Source organism: Xylocopa sonorina, chromosome 4, assembly GCF_050948175.1.
Source record: "Xylocopa sonorina isolate GNS202 chromosome 4, iyXylSono1_principal, whole genome shotgun sequence".
NCBI lineage: Eukaryota > Metazoa > Arthropoda > Insecta > Hymenoptera > Apidae > Xylocopa > Xylocopa sonorina.
The window spans coordinates 9,045,164-9,071,565 of NC_135196.1; the positions used below are offsets into that span (position 1 = coordinate 9,045,164).

Sequence of the window (26,402 nt, forward strand, 5' to 3'; positions counted from 1 at the left end):
TTCGGGATTGGCGTACGGCCAGTAAAATCCGTTTCATCGGAACACCTTCGCGGACGTATGCACATAACGCTCCGCCTCGCCATGACACGACCACGAATTGACCGGATCCTCTCGTGAAATTTTTACCAGTCGAACTGAACGGGAACACATTCTAGCCTTCCCTTTTAGTACATTCCATCCTTACTTATTGACGAACGACGAGGCGCGTTAGTAAATCGTGCAGTGGATTGATTTTAACGCTGATAAAATTTCAAATACTTTAATAAAAAAAGTGCAATTCATTTTTAATATAAATCATCTTGTTACCAATATAGAAGATACCACTCACATGCCGTAGCAATGCTTTCCTCAATTTTTGTGTAACACAATTAAAAATTCACTTGCTTTCACTAATCTTTCAACATTAATACCATCCGAACGTTACAGTCACATAGTAGTTACTCGATTCATCGTTACTCAAGTGGTCGTCAGACAGACCTTTCATCCTCCCGCGAAAAAGTTCGCCAGCCACTCCCGCGGCAGCGGATCGCGTGCTCGCGAGTTCTATCCCGAGTAATCGCGTTACACGATGTTCTCGCGGTAATCACTCGAGCTAATCGGCTTAAGGGCGTAACGAAATAGGATCCTCGGTCGCAGCGGCGAGTCCAGAGATCGTTCGCGTCCCTTCGAACGTTTCACGGGGATCAGCGTGACCTCCCGACGGCGGTGAAGTATCCTCCCCAGTGCGCTGATCAAGGATACACAGGTCGCGGCCAAGGGGCCGCTGGACGCAGCGGTGGCGGACACGGCTCGCAGCGGACGGCGGCTGTAATTATGTGAATAATTAATAGAGACGCGACGTCAGGCTACCCCGTTACCGCGGGCCACCGCAGCACCCAGCCCGAGACCCGCCCCCTCTAAACACGCGCAACACGTACCTACGTTTCGGCATTCCTGCGGAACGACCAGAATACCGGTGAACGCAACTACTCCAGCACCGCGATCGCGCCCAACCGAGCCACCAAATCTACATATCTGCACACAGAGCACGTAACATGGTGCCCGACGTGCACAGGCGGCTCGTCTCTCCGAGCTATTCGAGGCATCGCCGTCGCGATTCGATCGAGATTCGGCTTGGATCCTCGCTCGGTCTGTGTTTTCGCCCGTTGGTATTAACTCGCTTCGCCACATACATCCGCGTATCGGTTGCATGCGCTGGCGAATAAAGGGGAATCCGTTAATCGAGATGAAAAACAGCTTCACGCTTCTTTTGTGTTCTTATTGACACGTGCAAAGAGGGTTTTGCGGGAAAGAATGACTTTTAGTGGTAATTTTGCCCCTCCATTTTCATCTTGAGAAATATATTGTACGGTAACTGAGTTATAGCATAGCATACGGTGTTTTGTTCATATTTTGCACAAAGTGTATCGGTTCGGATATTAGAATCGAGAGCGGATGGATCTCTTATGAGAAGATAGATCGAGAGTGTAAGGTGAGGTTTGAGAATTTGCCATGCACATCGCCTAGTAGGTCACCCTATACGTTCACGTTTTGATGATATATTGTGTGTGATATTGTTTGTTGTTTCATGAGTGTTGTGATTGATATTGTTTAATACTGCGTGTCGAAATTAATAGTACGTGTTTCCTTTTTAAAAATGCTTCAAATGCTTCGACGTGCCTCGAACTTAAGTCTGTCTTCGAAGTTGGACCAGTCATAAGTAAAACGATCGGTAGCCTACACAGGATATAGACTATAAATAATTCTTTTCTTTGATGGGACGCATTAATATTTCAAGACTTGAAGATTCCTCTCGCAGTTTGATTAATTGGACGTAATTAGCAGATAATGAACCAGACGCCACGCGGGTAGCTGGTGGAAGAAGAGCGGAATGTTGAGATTAATTTACCACTTAATAGGTACACCCATTCCGATGATACCGAGGCCATAATTTGTGAATATCTATTACGGACAAGGGTGAAGGAAGCAAAAAAATAAACACGGAATATTTTTAATTACGCGAAATTTTATTAAAAATCACCCGACGCGATTAATAATGCTTGAGTGTGCTAATTTACAAAGCGCGAGTGACCTTTCGAACTATAATATTTTATTTAAAATTGGCTGCACTCAGAGATGATACGACTGGATTGATATCATCGAGCCGAGCATGTCGATGGCTCCTTCGTAAACAATGTTGCACGACCGAGGGTGCGTTCCATCGGAAATTATTCCGCTCTAAATAATGCGTTTTCGTCGTAAAGCACGTACGTAAAGTGGTTTGCCGTGGATCGTATAACATCGAATTTTCGCCGGAAAATATCACGGCACGCGTTTCAAAGCGACGCTGAGGGTGGATCGCGAGTTGTCGAGTTTCGAGCACGCTTTTACCAAATTAATGTGCATAGGCGCGTACGGTGATTTGGCGCCGTTAACTTTCCGACAGTGTGTACGCTCGGCATTTATGATGGTCGATTTAGAACACGGTCCACCGCCCCGTCACGTTGTTAACGCTGTTTACTTGTGGGTGTGTAATAATATGGACAAATATACACGCGTTATTCACCAACACTTTTCGAATATCAACTGACGAATACGCTTGAAAACTCTTCTGTACGATGACTCGCAAACTTCTAAAAAAAATTACCATTTATCAATTTCTAGGGTGAGTCACTCAATAAATGCGCGAGTAAATAGAAACAGAAAGAAGACTCGCGAACCTTTTCAAGTCTTCTCTCGACAGATGTATACGAAATGCCTTAACCAAAGTTTCTCGCACGATAGAAAATCACAAGTGTCATTTGGCGAATTCTCACCCCCTAAGATGAATTTATTTCAACACTCACAGTCGACGGCAATTTCGATAAACGAATAAACGAAGACACTCTCGAAGAACCTCGATCCCTCCGATAATATCGTTTTCGATAGAAACCTAATCTCCTCTAGATTATTGTAATCAAATCAAGTTTGAACAGTAGTTATACCCGCGAGTGAACTGACACGCGGCCGCCTGTGCACGTGGGTGTGGAGATGTGGCTCGGTTTTAGAACGTGAACACGCTCTTGGGGGAAAGTTCTCGAGTTAGTAGAAGCAGGAAGAACCGAGAGTAGATGCGGGAGCGGGTTTTGCGACATGGTCGATGAAACCTCAACCGCCCGAATTTCTATAGGAGACGCCCACTTAAAACCCTGCGCGTCTTACCATCGGCGGAGACGAGCTTAATCCTCTTCGACAGAAACGACGGAGAAAGCCGTAGCTAAATCCTCGGCTACGCCGCCTAAATTCGCGACAAATCGTAAACGCAAACTAGAACGGACGACGACGTGCAGTGGAGGGTTGATTGATCGCGGATCGGCCGTGGTAATTTTATGGGCACGCTCTCGCGGACAGCTGGCTTGTTAGCCGTTTTTGCAACGGTTGTTCGGAGGATTGCTTGTCACACGCGTTGCACGGCAACGTACGGGTGCGGTAACGAAAATTGGTTCCAGTCACGGTTCGTCTCGCGTGACACTCGCTTAAACTACTTTGCGGTAAAAACATATCGTCTCGTCTTTCCACGGGGTACACGTTTCCTTCAGAAAACGTCCAAATGATTTGTACACCTTTTCCTCCAATTCTATCGTGAACGACTCGTCTACAATTTGATCAATTATGCTTCGCGTCTAGATATTGTGGAAATTTCAATTTTCTTTAAAATATTCATTGCGTTATAAAAGTGTCGTCTGCACACCTTTTAGACTTGATCGATTACACGGAGTAGATTAAAGAAAATTGGATCAACGAAATAGAAACTCCGTCAACGCTGTACAGCATTGAATTTCGTTTAACACTCAGACCTGTTAGTAATTTACACGGTACTCAATTCCTTTGAAGCAAATCGAGCCGTGTACTTTGGCCTTCGCGTCGCCAAAGAAACCTTTCACTCTAGTTCGAAACGGCTCCTACACGTGGCTATGGAAACAGTGAATTACTGGTAAGCGGCTATCGCGTTAAATATCGTTTAAGGATACATACAACGCGTCCGTGGTGAATGGAAGGCGGGGGTGGTCGTTACTCGCAAGACAAAAGGGGAGAATAGCTCTTCTCGTAACGTGACTTACTTGTTGCTCGCCATGACTCGCGCCTCTCCGTTCGCGAATATCGTAGAGCGGAAAACGCGACGGCCACGTGCGAACGGAGTGAATCAAAGGTAGAGAGAGAGAAAGAGAGTGAGAGGAACAAGTGGAGGGCGCGAGGGTCAGCCATCTCGCGATTAGAGGACAGAATTCATCCGGATGGTAGACAATGCCTGCCATGTAAAGATCGTCTTTGTGCAGCGGCGAACAATCGACGGGAGAGACCGTTCCTTAGAATTCATAAACGACGCTGCACGCTGCGACGCTTTGTAATAACGAATAGGGAAGAGGGACGCCGAACTCGAACGTCGGGACGATGCGAGCGCGCGAGTGGTTCGTTACCTTCCTCCGGTTTCAGTGAGATAGGTTTAATTGGCTGCCCTCTGATTAATTCGTTCGTAGTTAAAGGGTCGCACTTTATATAGTTCGGCTCGAAGAGATGCGAATTAGATAAAACTTGCGTTATTTAGTATAAACGCGAGCAACTTTAACGCGCTAACAAGCACATCACCCAGACACGTTGAGTTAATTGAATGGCGGTTGAGTTTCTGCAAAATAAGCTAGATTTTTTAATAATCACTAACGTATTCAACGTGTTTTAGGACAAATGAGATTGTGCATATGTTAATGCCTTTTTTATCTTCTTATGTTACTCCTAGTTAGTTATCAATTTAAAGATCTGGTTTCTTGTCGACCAGAATAAAGAAAGATAGTACAGATTATATTATATAAAAATGGATGAACGTAACGTTTCAGCGTCCACCAATTGTCGGTTAGTTCGTTGCTTTTGAACGTTGCAATTAATGGCGAACGTTCCACTAACCGCGGCTGCACCTTTCTCCAGTCCCGTTGTTTCTCTCTATTTTTTCTGCATTTCACACTTTTTTTTTTGAAACGCGCAATGTTCTAGATATTATATATTATGTACGTGTATACAAAGCGTCCCGATTGTTCTGCAGCGCGTCGTTGGAGCGGGCGAAAACAAAAGGGAAGATGGTCGTTTATGTATCAGGCGCGACTGTTGAAAACCGAGAAATTCGCTGGTGTCACTTACCGTTGTTCTGTGTTCAACCGTTGAATTACACCAGTGGTCTTCAAACTGTGTCTGTTTAAGAAAATCTCACGAGCCTCAAATTATTCGAATAAATAGGATATCTTTAATTAAAATTTATGAACGTACGAGCTGTTTGAAAATGAATACAAAAATATTCCTGGAAGTATTGGATTTCATGTATAGAAATAGAATAACTACAGTCGAACTGAAATTATTTTTCATTTATTACGCGCGGTTTTTAATTACGTAACGTGAAAAATTATTCGAGTTCGATGGACGAGTGTATTCAGATTATTTAACGTGCGCTTGGATTTTTCAGTAGCTGAGGTATATAAAATGAAAAAATAATACAACAGAGAACCAGTATTTTTTCGAAACATGATTCTTACAATTCAACAATATGCATTGGGTATAATACAAATTATTAAAATTGAAATCAGTACGAACAACTGGCTGCTTAGTTAATTACGTATTCTGAATCATTTTATCAATTTTTCCTACCGTCTCTTTCTTTTTTTCTTCCTTTCCTAGAGCGTTTTGCTAAACAGGCAAGGTCGGAAGTTCGGAAATACGGAAGTACTTGCAAAGCACTTAATACCCGTTCGACACACTTCGCAGGGAAACCTGGATAACTTTCGAACGATCGAAAGTATTAAACGGCAAGCAACGAAATTCGGAAGTTCTCAGCGCGACGCCGACGCGACGCGTTGTGCAATCGTTTGAAACTTCCGATCTTCATTTCGCTTTGCACCTTTCTCGAATTTGCATCCGGCTGATTTGCAACGAAATCCGCGTAATTATTTCGTCGCGGGCAAACAATTGCGATCCCCGTCAGAGATGAGGCTTTTTATCGGTCGCCTCGGTGTTTCATTACGGTTAATTGGCCAATTATCATGTTATTTCGAAATTATCCCAACTGCATTATGAAACCCGGTCCGCTCGCGAACGACTTTATTTCTTGCCCCGTTCTTTGCGCCAGTAATTAATCAACATACGTGCGAAACAACGGATTGCCTTTTTTGTTAATTAGTCGACAGGCAATTCTCGTTTGAATCGGTCAGAGTATTACTTTTTGTGATCCCTACCGTTTACAATTGGTGGACTTAATTGTGTTTTAGTCGATTTGTTTATTTATTTTAACACACTTTATATCTGTAATGTTTCATTTTTCTTTTTAGTACGATAATGGGAAAACGAAATGGTAATGCATACATTTTAAAATTGAAATATCTTTTGTAATGAACTCATTCAATAGAATCGAGTTCTTCTTTTCTTTCATAATTGTTTCATATCAAATTGCGACGACATTCACGAAGCCGTTCGAATTATTCGAGGGGATTGTATTATAGTGACTAATTAGACGAGGAAAAAGGAAAGTGTACCATGCAGTTGGAAAGGCGTGCGTTATCCGATTAATTTCGGCTTGTAATAAATATATCGCGGACATTTATTAGTCGGGAATAACTGTGCTCAATTCAGCGTTCGCAGAGCGATACGCGACAACGCGTAATAACAAAAAGACGTAACGGGTAATAATCGACACGTTAAATCGACGCGATAGCTCTCGACAAGCGTTAATTATGCTATTTCGCGAGTCCGTTGTAGCTCGACGGGGTAAAAACGAAAATTAATCGTAAAACGTGATAATGAACCGATGAAAGACGAGATTGCTCTTAATGAAGTTCCGTGCGATGTAACAATAAGCTTCGGTTCGTTAAGTTCTCGTTTCACACCGTAACTTTCCGACTGAGGACTGAGACGTATGGTAACATCAAGGTGAAAATGCCCTCGGCTAACTGAACTGGTACGCTTCGTTCTCAATGAACGGTTAATTGAATCGTTCCTTTTTTTGTATTGTTGTTAAGGTATCACAGATAACTCTGAAATATGTTGCTACAGGCATCGTCATTAATAACTACTCGCTGCGCGTACAACCACCATTCGATTCTAATTTACGGATAGTGCGCGAAAGTACCTTTGGTACTGTGCACACATCGTTATACCGTATCTCTAACGTTTACAATAGGTTTCGGTTAGTTTTAGTGAAATTCGTATTAAGTTGATGTTAGATTTGTTAGGCGGCAGCCCGACCTAAACCAATATTGCATTTTCTCACGTGTAAACAGAATACCTCCGCGCGTGGTATCAAAAATAGTTTTGCGTACAATTCAGGAGTTGCACGCGTAAGAACATGAACGTATGTCTGATTATCTGATTGGTTCTTTATCAGATCGTATAAATATTTATTTTGTCACCAAAGGGATCCTTTATTTTTAACCTAACCCGATCCTACATTTGGAGGCTCAGCGCGTATCGAGAACGTTCAGAAATCAGAATCAGAAATCGAAAGACTGCTAAGTGAAGACCTTTCGTGAATTAATCGAAAGCGATAGAGCGATAAGTGAGACGTGTGAAACAAGAGTGATAGACAGAATAAGTGTAAACGAAGGAATACGGGAGAAACAGGGTGCGAGCATAACAATTTATCTTTCTATGTCTCTTACAGATATAATAAGAAAAATGTATCATGTAATACCGTTCGAATGTGTTAATAAGTTATCTGAAACGTGTTCGAAGACAGAATACAATCTGTGTTGGAACAAAAAAGGCCGAGGGAGGAATAGATAGGATGTGTCGTGACTACGGAAGGTTTATATGAAACGAAGGATCGATCAAGTAATTGAAAAAGTAAGGTCGTAAAAAATGAGCCGCCTGTTCCATCTTCGATCTCATTCTTTCATATCCTATAAATTAATCCTAAATATATATTACTCTTTTATTATTTACCAGGGGGATTCTTTATTTCTAGTAGAACCTGACTCTACATACATTACGTGTATCGTTCAGATAACCATTTTGTTTGTAATACAAAGAACGAAGCAAATCAGTTCATCGCCTTGTCTTTACCAATGGACAGCGCAAATAAACAGACAGAAATTGAACAGACGTATATGAAAAAACGAAACGCTAAATCTCGCGAATCGATAACAAGTCGGGGCACAGAGAATGAGCGCGAATAAAAAGAGTAAATAAAACGATGCGATCGTGGCCGACGACGATGATTAATGATGTGATATGAACACGTTAGTGCGGATGAGGGTTTCGACGGGACGTACCAAACAAACGTGGTGGTCACGCATAACGGCAGTTGCCTGTACGTTCCTCCGGGCATCTTCAAGAGCACTTGCAAGATAGACATCACTTGGTTCCCCTTTGACGACCAACACTGTGACATGAAGTTCGGATCCTGGACCTACACCGGCAACCAGGTACACTACTGTCTCCAACTACACACTAAACACGCTCAGTACACACAGAGCACTAAGAGTCTCTTTACTGATTCCGAATTCTTCCAGCGGCGCACGCGACGCGCCGCGTCCTCGAACCGATACCAAAGTACGCGGCACTCGCCATTGCCGTCACTGATCGATCCAGAAGCGGTATTCCTCGACAGTCGATCGAATTCTATTTACAAAATTATTGCCATTCTGTTACTTTCTGAAAGCATCACAAATTGGTACAGCGGTTGATTTTTATTCTAGAAAGGACGATTGTTTAATCGTTGCAATTGACTTGCGCAAACATATATGATACAGTATCGCAATGTCGAACAGAATAAGGTTTCTACATCGATTCTTCGTTCTAGATCGCATACTAGACAATCGCAAAACGAAGCTATAGCCCAACACGACCATCAGTGTCGAGCGACAAAACAGACGATAATTAACATTCCTGACACGTAACGTTCTTCGCGGTTCCCAAAGATATGGTAATCCATAACTCCCAGAGTAGTGTCACGAATCAACAACAATGATAACGACATTTTCCTCAAGCATGTCCCGTTTAATGCGCGCGCGCATCAGTTTGCTACATTGTCCAGACAATTCTCTGCGCGACGGCGACGACGATGACGACGAGGACGAAGGACGACGCGTCGTTAATGGAAACGCTTGCGGAGTCCTGTGGCGGCACTGGCGAGTCTTGATTGCCACGATACTCGAGTCCGTCTTCCTGTCAGCTCCTGAAATAAAAAAAAAAAAAATAACGTCCTCTTGATCCTGCGCCAATGAGCTTCCTCCCGAGGCTTCTTTGTCCGACACAAGAACTCAGTGCAACACAATAGCAACGCTCCATAGATAGCCGTTCATTCTCACGCTTCGTAGCTTCAGTTCGGATCTTTATATATATTTATTTCATTCTTTGCGTATATACGATACATAACACGCACATGTACCAACGTGTGTGAAACGTCGAAAAGTGTGGGAAGAGAAAGGAAAGCGGAAGGGAACCGCTTATGGTCACATCCGATGGAGGCGACGTCCTCTCGCTGTACTTCCTTCTTTTCTTTTCTTTTCACGTTTAAGGGAGAAAACGGAAGTGGATGAGTCATTAACGTGGGATTAATGTTGGTTATCTTATAAACCAAGTTCTACGTAATTCTAGCTAGACAGTTTGGGGTTTATCATTCTATGTTATACGTAATCGTAATGTTTTTATTTATGTTTATATAAAGCGATCGACGTTTATAGTTAATTAATGTTTCACGCAGGATATACATTATTTAAAAAGGTAAATTTATATTGCAATAATAGATATGCCTACAGAAGAGGTATGCATATTTTAGACATACATTTTCCAGTCAGCTTAAACGCGAATCGATAATTTTACAAGGTACTTGCTCGTCTTTTCACTGTTTTCTCGGATGGTATCGATAAAAGAGCAGACTTTGCTCGAGTTTGTCTAACTGTTCGAAAGATTTCTTCTCGCAACGCGACGTACACTTTCGTACAACTCATACGATATTTCTTTCCCTATCGATTTCACGTGAAAAATTAGGAGCAACGGTCGCACCCTGTCGACGGGATAATTAAATTCGTCGGCTGATTGACGTGAAACAACATTGTGCATTATTTAATAGTGGAATTCGTCATGCTCGGTCGAACGCAGGCTGGGTGGGTGCGAACCAGCGAATTCCGCTAGCACACGGTTCCCGGTCGCGGTTTCGTTAATTGTATTCCACTTTCAGGGCTGATTACCGCGTGGAAACGCGGTGATAGTTTGAACCATCGTCAGATTAGAACTCGTCGCATCCAATTATTCCGGAATTGCGGCTAACTTGAGGTGATCGTTAATAACGGAACGATCACTGGCTGCTATAATATTTACGTGTCAACGTGCCGTAATTGGATCTGCGAGACTCCGCTCTACCGGACATACGACGATCTTATCTGTAAAATTAGTATTTCCCTTGTTATGGGAAATTTGCGTGTCACCAAAGTTTGGCGTGTGCTATCCAATGTATGAGATCAGAAACAATGGGACGTTGTTGTAGAAACTTGTTCGCCAATAGCGAAGTTTTCTTATGTCCTGTTCCTGCTAAATATTTCCAATACAAATTTGCAAAGCTGAATATAACAGGTGGCCAAACGTGCCGTTTCTTCGTTTCGATATTAAAATGACAGTCTCTTCTCAAGCAATTCTTGCGCATCCTTCTGTGCATTATATATTTATCGATCAGAAATTTAGCCTGTGGATACGAGATATAATTGTCAGAACATTTAGTCGGCTATCAGACGATTTATTTGCGAATATTAATCGTATGTTCCTCTATCAATAGTTCATCAATCATAGTCCCATCCATAATGTATATCCGGTATGCTCTCATCAGCCAATATTGAACGCAGAAACTAACTACATAAGTCAAATACGCGATTCTGATCTCGGTTTGTAAATCACCGTCTCTGTTTCACCGCCTCGTCGTTTCTGTACTCATGTGTAACGTGTATTGACGCGGTGGTTGACGTGATTTAATTAAATCGCAAGTTGAATTAACTCGAATTTAAAAAGAAAGTCCCGTAGGCTGTTTCTGATCTCATCGATTTAATTCGCTGTGACGGTGTTGCGCGGGAAATAGGTATTTTCCACGACGAGTAGATTCGAGCGATACGACGTTGCGGCGTAGCAGATTTCGTCCAACGTTAAATCTCGTTTAACGCGCTCTGCTCAACTGTATCCGAATTTCGGGGAAGTTGAGATAATCGCCGTTAATGGAACGACGTCTGCACGCTACAACACGCGACAGCATTTCATCTTTAATTACGGTATTTTCGTTCGGGATTCGAAGGGCGTTCATTAATTTCTGCTTCATCTCGCCCTCGATTTCGCGCGTGCCTTGCGGCGCCACGATTCCCTTAGCTTGTCGTTCCGCGGAATAACAATAATTCCACGTCGCAAAACGAATAGTTTTTTAATAAACTAGTTTGTAAACTAGGGCGTTCTTTGATGTTGTTAAATTCCAAATTTATATTGTCGGAATTTTTTTGTTTAATATGGATGCACACGTAGAACGCGATGAATATTCTATTATTAAATTCCATGTAAATTGGTTGCTTGATTGGAATATTTAAAAATTCTATATTACAAAGATAGAATATCAAATTTCTGGTCTTTGCCAATAATTTATCGCAATTTTGTTCGATCGTACTTTTTCGTAACAAATTTGACAAATTTAGGAGGCAATAAGACAGTGTTCGTCAAACTTTTCGTGTGCTGTCGTCTAGTTAAAATATAATGCACTCACAGAACAGGCGCACAGGGCTCGCAGTCTATTTTTCCTTTCAGTTGCCGCGAAATTACTAGATATTTCATTAAAACGTAAGCACGCCCTCGAATCGCTTCTAACGCGCACAAATTCGCACGAGCACCGCCGCGGCCCGTGACAACCCTACCGCAGAGACGTGAAATGATAAATTCATTCCACTTAGCACTCGACCCGGACAATTTGCCGCGGCTGTCACGTCTGCCGTTTCAGAGCACGCACAAAGAATCACAGCCACGGTACGTTCTTTCTGTTGAATCGTTATTCGTATCGCGGTGCATATGCAGAGGCTGTGAAATTGCTACGATCAAATATGCCGGGATGCGTGTGCTTGAACGGGGAGAGAAATTGCATCGAGTTATTTAATAGTTTCATTTATCACTTCCCGTGTAATACGAGTAAATGTGAAATGAAATTTGTAATACTTCTTTTTTCCTTAGATCCTCGTGTACAAATGAGAATGTAAATTGAAACAAAAGTACATTATAGATACTCTGGCTAAATGCGTTCTTTCTTCGTTGTACGCAATCTTGGTGGCTGATCGAAAAGTGCATTTCCAGCCACGCAAATCGCCTTAACAGGTCTAGCATAAATAGTAGATGTCGGCTCGGATAAGTCAGGGCGAGACGAGGATTCTGGCGGAGCTGTTGAAAACTCGGGCTAAAAAATAATCCGGGCACGATAGATCGACAGTTAGGAAATGTAAAACTATAGGATGTATCGTAGAACGAATATTTTGAACAACTTTTTCAATCTGAGTCGTTCTAATAACAAATTATATAAAGATCTTTGTGAATTGCAATCGAAGGAAAAAAGGTGTAATTATTAATACTAGAAGTCACTTAATTAATTAGTCTTTTATCATGTATCTATAATGTACCCTCCAGTAATATACTCTTCTGCGTATATTTCGTATTCATAATACTTTCAACAATATGAAAGAAGAATTGAGAATTAGACGGATAAATGGAGAACAGTAGCGCGATGGGAAGATTAAATTAGGAGATATTAAAACGTGGATGCACCGCGCAGGATTTCAATTAATCCAATATATTCAATGTCGCTTGATAAACATTTCATTACTGCGAACATAATTTATTGATCCGCGCGTTTAATGTAATTAATAATGCGCCGTCGCGAGGATAATGCCAAGCTGGCAAAGTTAAGCAAAATTTGATATTTATATTCCGGCAGCAGTGAAATGTTTAGCGCGACGAAACGTTCATTCAGTATTCCTATGAAATTTATGCAAATTCGTTAAGCGAATTTATTTATCGACGGTATTACAAACGGTGGATCGAGCGGTCGTTTGCTTTTACCGGCTTGGCTGGAACAAGTAAATTTCCACTAGATATTTGCGAAGTGATTTAAACTAAAAACGCTGCACAAATTTATTCGATAATCGGTCGAATCGAAACGCGGTTCCCGTGAAAAGTCTCACGAGCGAGTACCGATCTTTCGCGTTAATTACGTGGAAGGAGTTAGTTTACATATGAGACAATAAGATTCGATCATTATCGTTATTTCTCATGCATTACATTTGGATAATTGAATCGATGCTTCATATTATCATTTTATCGTGGAAGTTCTACTTTTATTTCAATCGGGTCGTTTGTTTTGATATATTGTTTAACCGCGAGAGGGGTACGTCGATCAGTAAAGCAATGAAGGAAGTTATTAAATCGAAGGGAAAGCGATAAAAGCGCAGTGAAAGATATTTTACGATTCGGTTCCACCCACTTTTCGAGGGTTTCACAATTTGCTGGAGTATAAAGTTGAATAACGTGCACTCGTTTAACCGTGAAGGGTCTGCTTAAAAGCGATGTCTAGGCGACGTCTTCTTAATGTTCCGAACGATTTGTTATGCGTACAGGGACGTGCGTCTACATCCTCTGCCGTTCTTTCAATTATGCCATGCGCTGGAATTAACTTGCACTCGCAACGACAGCCAGGTTTAAAATATTCGTCAAGCTGACTCTGGCTCGAGTGTGCCTTCAAGATACGACTTCGTTTCTGCTACTCACATTCGCAATTATTGTTTGCGCGATACTACTCCCTTTTAAAGCAACGTGTCGAGAATACGTACGCAGGCAAAAGCTTTACTGCACGCAGTCGAACGAGGCCGTATTTATTCCGCATAACTTTCGAAACACCGTAAAAATGTATCTGGTTGCGTGAAATCTAGAAAACGAACAGGATGCCATACGAATCCTATTTATTTATCGATCGTTCTGCAACATTTCACGACATCACTATCGGAGCGTAAGAGAGAGTATCGTAGGTATCGGATGGCGTGTTCGCCAATATATATCGAATAACGTACGCACCACGCATAGAAGTAAAACGGAAATTACGTACGTATAACAAATCGTGAAACGCAATCCCGGACACACGAATTGGCTCTAAATGTGTTGGACATTATACGTACCCTGATGTGAGCATTCAGGATGGGTTAATATCGCTTGCCGCTGATTCTTGCTTTCACGGGCTTTATGGTACAACCACGAAATGTATCGGCGCGAGGGCTTTCACTATTATCATATGTACATATAGATATCATATACGTGTAGACGTATATGATATATACATATATATAAATACAACCATGTGCGAGAGAAAAACGAAGTTTAAGAAAAGAAGCAAAAGAAGGAGGAAGATATCGCGACCCACCCCCTGCCCCCTTGACACTCGTCGGGAATCTACAATACATATATGTACTACTCGCCCTTGCCCCCCCCCCAAAACCACTCCAGAAAACAAAAAGAAACAAGAAAACGAAAGAAACCCTATCGTAGAGATGGATAAAGTACCAACACAGATAGCAGACGTAGGGAGTACAGGATGACCGAGAACACAGTGACCCAGAATATACTTATACATGCTTCACACACAGTTACATCGACGAGTCAAAGCAGGGACCACGTGATTATGTCTGAGCTGGAAATTGCGATTTCGCATGGAACACGTATCCGCGTCGTTCTACTATCGACTTCGCACCGATCATCCTCGACGATCCCACTGCAAAGAGAATCCTCTAAACACGTATCCCGAAACCTCGATTCCCGGACTGTCCCTCGAGTATCCCTTCACGGCAGTCCGCTTCTGTCAAATTTTCGTTCGCGTCTTTTTTTCTTAAATTGTATCGAGTCGCAGAGTATTGAAAAGCTGCTGCTTTTTTTTTGTTTGATCTAACGTTCTTGGTCCATGCATGTTCGCGCGATTACTTTTGCGTACTCGCCACAAAGCTACTTGCATGAGCTGCTGATTCGTGGAGGAAGGTGAGTCTAGTATTTTGTAAATGCGAACAGCGTGTCTCCTCCGTTTTATCGTTTTCAACGGAGATGGGGGAAGAAAGTTTTCTCATCGAAATAGAATTTTGCATCGATTTGCCTTGGCAAAGAACACAAGTAATTATAGGAAAGTACGAGCATGTTTAATACTTTTTACGATCCTGGATGCCTATACTAAGTTTTGTTTAGAGGAAAATACAAAGTTGTCGAGGACACTAGCTGTCCGATATTCGACGGGAAAGATAAGTTCGATGAAAATATTGGCCTATGAGGAAATCTTGTAAATAATTCTATTACTTTTAAAGTTGGTAGTTTTACCTTTCCTAGTTAATGATAATTGCTAACATCATAGATAAGATTGTTAGGATGAAACCACTACAGCATATTTTAAATATCTCCTTTATTTACGTAACAACAGGAGAAATATTTTACTGTAAAATGTAAATACAAAAGATCTTCACATATTATATGTCGCTTTTGGAATATTAAAAATTATGGGAAATGTAAATGAGAAATATTTCTCCTGTAATATTCTTGATAGCTTAATTTTTAAATAACGTAATAATTTATTAAATAATTGATTGATTTCAGAATATTTTTGTAACATCTTTTTTGTAGTCACTCAAAAGTATTGAGAACAAATGTAGTATGGTTAGTGACAAAACGAGGGAATAATTGTATCTACAAATTACAATTTCCATCAAATTCTATTGTACAACAGTACAATACTACCAATAAGTATTTTATTTATATTCTAAAACATTGTAGCAGAATTGATTTTAATAGCATGTGCAGCCTACGCATGAAAGCCCAAAAGCTTTGTATATCTTTGCTTTCTTATTAAATACAGGATCTTCTTCAAGGTAATTCAACTGGCATCATGTTGTAGACTAATTTGATAATTGTCTTTTCTTAGTTATAAATTAAATATTATTAAACTATAGCAAATACAAAATAGTTAACAGCGAATGAATCTTTGACAGAATTGATTAGGAAAGTGTCGTAAGAAGCAAAGAATTGTAAAACTTTGCATTTCTCTCAAAGTGACACAAACGTTTCAGATTAATACATACAAGTTACAGTAGTATGTACAGTACATTATCTTTTTTACTGATACGTTAAAGAATTATTTACAAATTTCCGCTGATCCAATAATTTCAAGCTAAACAAAATTCTCTTAACCGTTACATACGATAAATTTAACAGCGAATAATAAACAACACCCAGTAACAGGTACAAATAAAGCAGATTAATAAATAAAATATACAGGAATTTGCAAAATGCCCGGTACATGTCGCTTTCCTCCAAAAATTCGATTTGTTCGACCGAGACAAGTACTCGAGGAACGAATTTAGGTCACGTGTTAGACAAATTTTCGTCAGCTTCGCTGATTGGCTTACGGTTGTTTCGTTCGACGAGCAACTCGGATATACCTTTTGCAGCTCTAGCTAGACTAGCCAAGCTTTTCCGCACCGTTTCGTTTCGTTTCGTTCCGTTTCGTTCTTCACTTTCGTTTCTGTAGTCGTCGAGGCGACCTCGGCGACGCGATCATCGTGTCTCTCTCTATACCGGCAGCAACGGCAGCAAGGCAGACACGGAGATCAAGTTATTTGCAATCTGTCTATCCGTTGTCCAGAACCCAGGCGAAGTTTCCATCGTGGAGTCGATAGCTGAGTGACGTTTCCATGCCAGCCAGTAGCGAGCTTTTGCTCTTGAAATTCTCCGGTCTACTAGGCACTGATGAGGCCTGGTTCGGCAAATCGATCCCACGCGACGACTTTTCCGTCGACTATTTTTTACGAGAACCGACAGTGAGTTTTAACACTGATTAAACGACGTCACGTCACTTCCGTTACTTTTATTATTTTTCTCTTTTCATCTGATTTCGATCGAGGTGCCTCTTTCCCTCTTTCAAATAATTGTCATCGCGTACGCGGTGCGCTGTGTACCTTACGCTCTATTTAGAAAAGGGAAACATTCATCTTTTTTGTGGATTTCATTTGTGTTCTTTCTAAGTACAGCATCTGCAATGTTCGGTTGAACATGTCCCTCGCGGTGGAACTATGTTCTCCTTTTCATGTATAAATCGAATTTTCCTTATGCGTATCGAAATGTTTTTATTAGGTACCATAACTTCCTATTTCATGAGCTATTTCAAGCATTTTTGATATAACAAAAAGTATCCTCTTTTTACTTTGTGGGTTTAGGGTCGCATCAATGTTTCAGGTTATCATCCACTGTGCGGAGTTTGTCATTTTTAAATAGAATTTCTGAACTTTTTTTATTGAGAGCTTCTGTCAAGTCTATTAACGTTCATCTGTTATTTTGATGGGAAGTAAAAAAAGGAAAGAGGAAATTAATTAAGTGGATCACTTGAATTTGTAACATTTAGAAAAAATAGAAATCCATTTGTATAAAGAATAGTGGAAAAATCAATTTATCTAAGGAATGGAACATAATTCTACTAACAAAAAACGTGTCTAACTGATCTTTACAGGTGCATTGCTGTACTTATAAAAAATGTGAAGTTAAATAATGTTAAATTTCGAACGTAACACACTCTATATCATTCTCGTGTCATTAAAGAATCGACAACAGTGTTTCGTTGGGGGATTAAAATGTTCTGTGTAGTACAAAATCGGTAAACCAATGTACCATTGAAAAGTAAGTTTACAATTGAATCGTAAATTTAGAAAAGTATTACCAGTTCCGAGTTTTGGAACAAATTGTCTGTACAATCAAACTAAACACAGTATTGTAACATTGTTACGATTACTCTGAGTAAGCCTCTTTTGGTATCACAAAACGTAGAATAGCAATTTTTTATATATTTTTTCTGTCTGTCGAGTGACTTTTTCCAAAATAAAACATCGTCTAAAGAATTGTCCCTGTTTTTTACATTTTCAACTTACGTTTACACAACTAATTGGGTAGCTTTTTGGTACATCCAATAAATACTACCAATAATTTTCTATCGAGCATCTCGACTACAAGTTGACAAAAACTGAACAGCAGTATCGACAGATTTCTTGCCGCCAATGTTTTATTCAAGGCTGTATCGTTAGACGATCGTAAAGAGAAGCACGCGAGCCACAAAACTGTGCGAGTGAATTAATTCCAGCCGACGTTCGTGAGTTTGTTGATGCGTTGCTAACGGATGGGCAATTAGCGTTTTACGAGGATTCCGTAGCCGGGGCACGTGTAGCGCTTTTACGATTGTCGCAAGACTGCTGGTAGACGGCTCGTAAATCCGTGAAACTGGCCCAGAGATTGCGCATTGTTCACCGCTCGTATCTGATCGACGCTGTTAATCATAAACAGTTAATCGCGTTTATCCGCGGGCGAACGAACGAGGCTCCTGAATAGCCTGGAACAGGGGCTGACAAACTGCAGCTTCGACGTTGAGTGGATCGTTCGATATAATGCTTGTACATTCAACTCTTGGTCAGTTGGAGACACCACGAAAAACGGCACGTCCATCTATCAAACAAAGTTCCATGGTTGCGCAGCACATCGATGCGAGCAGATTCCATCGTTGATTGATTCGTTTGAATATCGTGTCGCTGAACCTCATCATAGAGACGGGAGTGTCGGTTTTTGTAGCGATCCTCGAGAGACAACAGTCGAATGGGCAAGTATTATGTTCGATGGCGAATGGATAGAGGTGAACAATGATTTCGGTACTGCCTGCGCTAATAGCACAGACGCGTGCTGGTGGTGGTCCTTTAATGAGAAGTGATCGTGTTTAATGGACTCACTTGAAATTAGACGACCATACTACACGTTTCTATTAGTGCAGTAGAGACAAAATCTTGTCTTGTTTTCTGATCCGTGCCCGCATCGACCAAGGAATTTCAGAGTTCGTGGAGAATAAAGATTTACTTATAAAAATAATAGAAATTTCTTGCGAGAGGATTAATTCGTAACCCTCTGCTGACCTGAATTGCCCAACAATACGAACCTGAATACCATTCAATGTGCCGTGTTGAATTTCAGATACACGCGACCAACTTATCGAGACACGGGGTGAAAAGTCTAATGAACATACGTTGAAGATAATTAGTTTCTTTTTTTTTTTGAAAATGTAAAATATCTTTAATAACCAAGTGTTACCCTTCTGTGTAGCATATGTTCGATGTGTTCCCAGTTCATTTTAACACACGCTTGAGCACGTTTCACTATGTGTTTTAGATAGTACCTTGATGTGTGTTTATGTGTTAGTGTTATTACTTTACGATCATTGTCTGGTTTTAGACAGATGTGTATATATCCTCTTTAACTGAAGAAGAATATAGAAACTCCGGAAAGTATTGTTTTTTGAACCATGTTCGTTAAGACTTCATCCTTGTTCTGATTAGTCGTAAGTACATAATACGGGAATTGTTGAAAATGTTGTGTTTCATCGATCGAAAGTTAACAAGATTACGGTATTTTAATCATTTGTTTTGCATATCTCCCGCTGTAAAAAGTTTGCGGCTATAAGCGATTATTTCATTATTTCGATCATTTATGCTTCACGATATTAAAAAGTAGGTGAGATGGAAGTTTTCTCGTGTAAAAAAATTTGGATATTATTCACAGAGAAGTTTAATGTCAAATATTTGTAATAACTTATTTAATTCACTTGAAAAAAGCAAAGGCAAACTACACAGATGAGTTGGTAAACTAATCGAATTGGTATCTTATAGTATCTCGAGATACCATACGTCCACGTGCCCATTATTCCTTAAGGACGCCAACCGAATCGAATGTCACGATCATTCATTATCTAGAGTTAATCTACTTCAACAAATGATCACGTTTTATCACTTCATATTACGCTGTTCGTAAACAATTTACGAGAACTGGTAATACTTTTCACGATTTTTCGTGGGTCCCTTTACTATGACAAAGGAGATTCGGAACTTCGGTGGAGAAACCGAAGGTGAAAAAGTGCAGAGTGTTTATTAATTTATCGCGCGCCTACTTTCGTAAAGAGAAATCATTTTCTGTTACGGATACACGGAACACGAAGCAATGTGAAAGATACGTACGTTATTTTTCAGTTCATGTTTGAACGTTCGTTTTCATTTGGTTTACTGTATCAGAGGCGATGCATTTAGTATCATACATTATCGTTTCCTTTCATTTCCACCCCTTTTTTTTTTATTTGACAGACATTTATCTCGAGTAAGAGTGAGAAAGAACTATTGTCACAAAGTTCCCACTCCCCAGCCTCGCCCCTACGTAATCATACGCTGTTTCTGCAATTTAAGGAACGTTTGTTAAACGGAGATTTTGAGGAGCAAATGTTCACTGGCTAAGCTTAGGCTAAGTACGTGTTTGTTTCGCACACACTTATCGATACTACAATTAGTCTGTACTACATGCTCGCGTTTAAAATTTGTACAGTTGGGAAACAGTGTAGTACATGGAAATAACTTAATTAAAGTTTTACTAAGTGGATCGTCGACAAATTGTAAAGTTTCAAATTTCATATTCTGAAAGCTAATCTCAAGAGATGTCTGTTCAATCAGGCAAGTGGAAATTATAATGTGCGCCATTGATTTTGTATTCTTTTATTAGAGACATGATATCCATACATAAAAGGAGCTAAAAGAAATTTAGTTTTAGAAGTTTAGTTTTTTATTTTTAGTTTCATTGTTTTAACTCTCTTCCTTGAAATTTCCTCTTAATTGACTTTGTATGTTCACAAGTAACAAATGTCGAAATTGTGTTTCGTGATCGTCTTCTTGACGTAACTTTAATTGTTAGACTTCCTCGTTTCGATCCTGAACCAAGCATTCAAAGACCCTCTACATAAATTCCACTCTGCCTTGGATCAAAAACCGTGAAGCAACCGAATCATTCGATACCTCTAACCTGTTGCACGTTTGTCCCTGTTCGAGCTACGACTTCTCGAGATACTTCACCTATTCTTTTCTCGTTCGAACGACAGATCTTCCATTAGCCTCTCCCCGTTCTCCACTCCTTGTGCTCTTCGTTTCGACCTGCGAAAACTCCACGAGTTCGTTGCATATCTACGAGCTTAATATATTCTTGATTTGTCACGTTATACATTTTGTTTATATTAACCCCTCGAGACCTGACGCACATTACAATGTACACTGCCTTGGAATTTTAATATCTAACTTAGGGTATTAAAGTTCTGACTACTACTGTATGTACGTCCTAGTTTAAAGCATATTTTTTATAAAAAGTAATATAATATTTTTTAATGGTGGGAGATTGGTGAAAGAATCAGGTCTGAAGGGGTTAAGGCATACCTTAACTCCATAGAGAACTCCATAGAGTTCATGTAAAAGTAAAAGGAGCATATCGATCTTTTATATTTCCACTTGCCATAAAATAAGAGTCGAATGTTTTAATTCTCATACATGTCTGATCTATTTAAACAAAGAACACCGATATTTAAAATTTAAAAATTATTTATTAAATTATTTCAGTATACATTACTATTTCTACATATAATTGAATTATGAACGATTTTTGACGAAAGAGCATAAATTCCAGGGTATTTTGATATAGTCGATTTGTAACATTACGCTTTCCTTTTTAAGGAGACCAAACTAGAGTGAAACTTTCCAATAACGATAAATAAATTCTGCTCAAGCGCAAACTCTGTTCACTATCACACTCGTACAACCGTATATTCGTTCATACGAATATGTATGGTTTTCGCGATATTAATTCTTATTCTGAAATGAAAAACTTTTTGCAGCACGAAAATATCGAAACGACTCGTTCTCACTTCACTGAATATACCCGTTTAACGATTCTGCGCTTATCAAACGTACTAATTACACGCGGACTATTCTATTAATACCGATCGAACCCACGCGAGTGAGCCTGGGGACTTTATAAATACCACGACGATCCGCTTAACAACTGTGCGTCAGTCACGTAGAAAGCCCGGAGAATAGGAGAAAAAACAAATGTGCCACTAATGCGGTGCTAACCGACTTACTCGTGTGTGCGAAGCAAATTCATTCCGTCCGACTGCGCCCTTACACGCGTGCCATGCGATCGAGCCGGATGAAAAAAGGGAATAATAGGAAAGAGACCAGGGTGGCGCGCGCGATCGCGAGATCGATCGACGATCGACGCAAGGCACTCGCGTGAGAGCCCAAAGATTTACCGATCTCTCTCAAATAATACAGTAAGCATCGTGATCACCCCCTCACCCTAGACGTTAAGTGTTTACCGCTGAGAAACTTGGTAAACGTGCTACGAAGATCCTTCGCTTTGCCACTGTTTTATTCTCCATTCAGAATAATCGAGCATAATCTTTACATACCCCTCTCGAATATCATTCGATTAATCGGTATGCTTGAAACAATTTACTGTATCGAGTCCCTGCATCCGCATATAGAACCCCGTAAGATCGATCGTTCGAGAAGAATTTTTGATGGACTCGCTTTACAATTAAATTACCTGGAATATATGTCTACTATCGATAGATATGTTTTGAATCGTAAATAGTCTGCTCTTCCACTGAGGAGACACTGACTGCTGAAAAAATGATCACGTCGCGGGGATACTTTTCGTAACGTTGAATATGTAATACACGTGCAAGAACGATCGATTTTCTTTATGTACATACGTGCGTATCGAACGAAAGACTCGCGGATTGCGAAGACACAGGAAATAAACGTTTCTGGCAGTATCGTTTGTCTATGTTTCAAATATTGACTCGCAATGGCAGCGCTTTTACTATACGTTTCTTTTTTTATGATTATATATTTGAACGTTTTTTCGTAATTTAATTAAGACAGAGATACATATCGATGTATTTTTAATCATTTGAGCAATTTGTCAATCGCGTGCCTATCTTGACGGAAGAAGAAAACAAATTATTATCGTGTAAACGCGAGATGGTTCAGAATTCCGTGAGAATCAATTACGTTCAGAATGAATATGTTAAAGTAACGTTCTTTAGATTTTCGCGAACCCAGATCCGCCATGAAGTCGCAAAGCAAAGGAGAAACAAAAACAAAGTTACATTTTTGAAACTGCAGCACGCAAACACGATATCTCCGAGAGGCTAGTTACGCGCGGGAGCCACTTAATCCCCTTAATCTCGTCGGAGCAGGAGACACGGCTACGAATTCGCGACGCGGATTAACAGTTGGCGAATTTTCGAAATTTCACGAAACGTCGCACAGAGACACGTAAATCCACGATCGAAACGCAGACGCGCGCGCGTGCGATCGCCAAGAAACTCCACTCGAAGGGGAAGCAAACAGCCGTGACACGCGCGTTTCTCGAGCCTCCAACAGGCTGCCATTGCGAGTCTCGTAGAAAATGCGGTTCGAGTGCATTTCATCAATTACTGTGTCGCGTATTACGCGCTCGCTAGCACCACCGCCGCCGCCGCCGCCGCCCACTCAGTCCCCATCGCTCTCATCGACCAACGAGTCCGTCGAAACGTAGAGAAACCAGAGAGAAAGGAAATTCTTTTTCAGCGTATCCGTATCACACGAACAGTCTTTGACTTGTTAGCTTCGTCACCCCTATAGGTCACCCACCAAACGCCCACCCCCCAACCACCACCACCGCCAGTCTCCCTGTATACATCACAAAAGACCAACATTCGATCGTCATCGGGCGATTAGACACAAAGTGTACAGCGTGTGTGTCGCATGTTATGTGTGTACATGTATGTATATGTATGTATATATGTGTATTTACGTGGATGTATATTATACCGTGTATGTACACGTACATGTGTAAATACTTGGTCGATCTGGCAATCGACATGGGTCCGCGACACGTAGCATGCATGCGTTCTCACAGGTCCAGCCAATTCGTAAACCAACCGTGCGTCTTTTATGTTCGCGTGTGTGTCCATTTCTATTGTGCGTGTCGTTCTAGGCTATTTACGTGTGGTTTCGCCGATTTAGAGTTACGGATTTCTGTTACACGATCGTTTAAGGGATGTTCGTCGAGACGTTCGGTATCGACCGAAGGCTAGTCGTCGTAGCGGATGCTTAATATTCGTATTGCTACACGCTATTTGGACAGCACGATTTGTTTAATACGTAGCAGATGTACATACAAAGGCGATATCGAAATGTTTTGTATATTTGTTCCCTGCAACGTGCACCCCACTCTACTAGGTATGCTTGGATCCTTCGTTAATACGAATATTCGTGCTCTCCAGAAGGCACTAGAATATCGATACGGATATTCTCGGGCATTCCATCGGCGAACGTTTGAGATCGACGGGGCTTACCCGTCGAGTTAAGTCGGTGAAACATTATTCAGATGTTCGCAGCCCTACGCGGGCGGGAATATCTGCGCTCATATTTGCCGTCGTGGGCGCATAACGATCGATCGAGCCTGTAAGCGAGTCCTTGCTAGTGCGAGCTGGCCGTTACAAAGTGCAAACGTACACGTTATATTCGTATATAAGCGGGTGTAATCGCAATTTAATTTCTTTCTCAGAAATGTTTCATCGCTTGTCGGTGATACTTCGCGTTTGCATGGAGATCGTTGATCCTGAATCGGTGACTGCAGAGTGGAGAAGTTAGATCCCAGTCGACGAGTGTACGTGTCGATTGACGTTCAGGGATCGCAGCGATTAAGTTCAGAAAAATAGTCGGGATTGATTTAATGGGAGTTCGCGAACGGTAGTAAATCGCGACGATATCTCTTTGTTTTTCGTTTCCCTGCTGCGTTACGCAAGTCCTGTCCAGTCAATGTTAATCGATATCTCTCTCGTCTGATGCGACCCTACCAACCGTTCAGCTGCGTGAATTACGTTCGAATCGCTTGTCACCGGTTTGGGATCAATTGTCAATCGTGCGTGGATCGATAAATTTTCAAACAGGCCTGAGTCCACGCTTTCTTCGTGGATGATGAAAAATGACGTTCGACAGAACGAACTTGTAGTTCCTTCTATGCGAAATAACAGATCACGACGTTTCCACGAATCTGTTGTCAAGTTGACGAAATGATAAAAATGTGGAACACTTCGTCTACTTTTATAAATGATACAGACACAAAATTTGAGAATAGTTATATGTTCCGTTTTATAGTGCAAGCATTTTTAGCGCAGAACATGCTCGATATATATCGCAATAATGTCATCACGCATAACTTCGTTCAAGTATAAAATATCAATGCACATGCGGCCAATTGGTATCCGACAAATGGTTTCAATATAGCTAGCAAAGTGCTAAGCCGCGATCCATGGGGAATAAGCGCTCGAATCTAGCCGCCTCCATGAAATATAGCTAGGTCTCAGGATGAATCATGAGAGACCAACGTTCAAAACCGTGTGCATCCATCCTAACGTGCTCGACTGTATAATTTCTAGCTCGCGAATCGAGCCACGCCATGCAAAATACGTTCGCGACAATACCGCGCTTCTGACAATTTTTCGTGTACATATTTGATATAGTTACTCACTGAAAACAGCTGAAAATTGTAAACATTATTACGACTAATATCCCGTGGGAGATATCCAATTCAGACATCAGGAACGATTTTCCGATAGAACCGTCGTTCGTTCCGGATGAAGCGTTTGAAAAATGTCAAACGTAAAAGTCCGAGCAATTACTTGGAACCGAGGGGAGCCTTTATACTTTGTCGATTAAATCGGGGATAGGACGAGGATGGTCTTTCGTAGCGCATAATCGGCAGGCGCGTTTAATCGAACCGGTGAAATTTCAATTTAATATCTGCGCCGCCTCGTTCCAAGGAAGAAGTTGGTTCGACCGCCGTGCTGGACCGCGCCGCCCCGTTTCATCTCTGATTTTCTTATGCGCGAGCTTCTTTCAACCCGTCGAACAATTGATTCGACTCCTTCGTTTCCGCCGATAGAAAGATGTTTCCGGTTGATCTCCCATCGAATTTCCTCCCTATAAATCAGACCTCTTTTACCGCGCACCCGAGGTACCCGGCTAAATGGGAAACACGAGCTGGAACCGCTTAAACGATCAAGACGCCGGGTAATCCTGCGGAGCATGGGTAACCCAGCGGATGGAAATCTGGGTTATAAAAGTTAGAATGCGCCAAGCCTCGTCTCATTTGATGAACGATCAAACAGCAACAGTTAGATGAGTAGAGTCTGCTTGAAGGGATACCAAGGGATCGTTTCGAAATTGTTCCACATTAAAACAAGTGACTTTTGAAAAAACTTGAGCGAAGTTACGTGTGTTCGCACTTGTGTCTGCATTGTAAATTATTTGTACAGCATTGTAATAATAAATATTTGAGCTAAACGCTGAGAATGAATGCGCGTATAAAAATGAGTAGATCTTTCGAATTGCGTGAAATCTAGAATCGAAGGTGTATACCAGTACCTCTGCAAGGAGATCAGAGTGAATGAAACCGAGAGTGCTTTCAATTCCTTGTAAAAG

At 41.1% G+C, this 26,402-nt stretch overlaps 1 protein-coding gene across 1 annotated transcript in view; it reads left to right on the top strand.

Moving 5' to 3' along the window:
• Nachralpha6 (nicotinic acetylcholine receptor alpha6) overlaps positions 1 to 26,402 on the top strand; it is a 181,098-nt gene that overhangs the window by 66,818 nt on the left and 87,878 nt on the right. Inside the window, exon 5 of the mRNA XM_076894271.1 lies at positions 8,237 to 8,417. Coding sequence (XP_076750386.1) covers positions 8,237 to 8,417 — 181 coding nt within the window. The remainder of the gene's footprint in view (positions 1 to 8,236; positions 8,418 to 26,402) is intronic.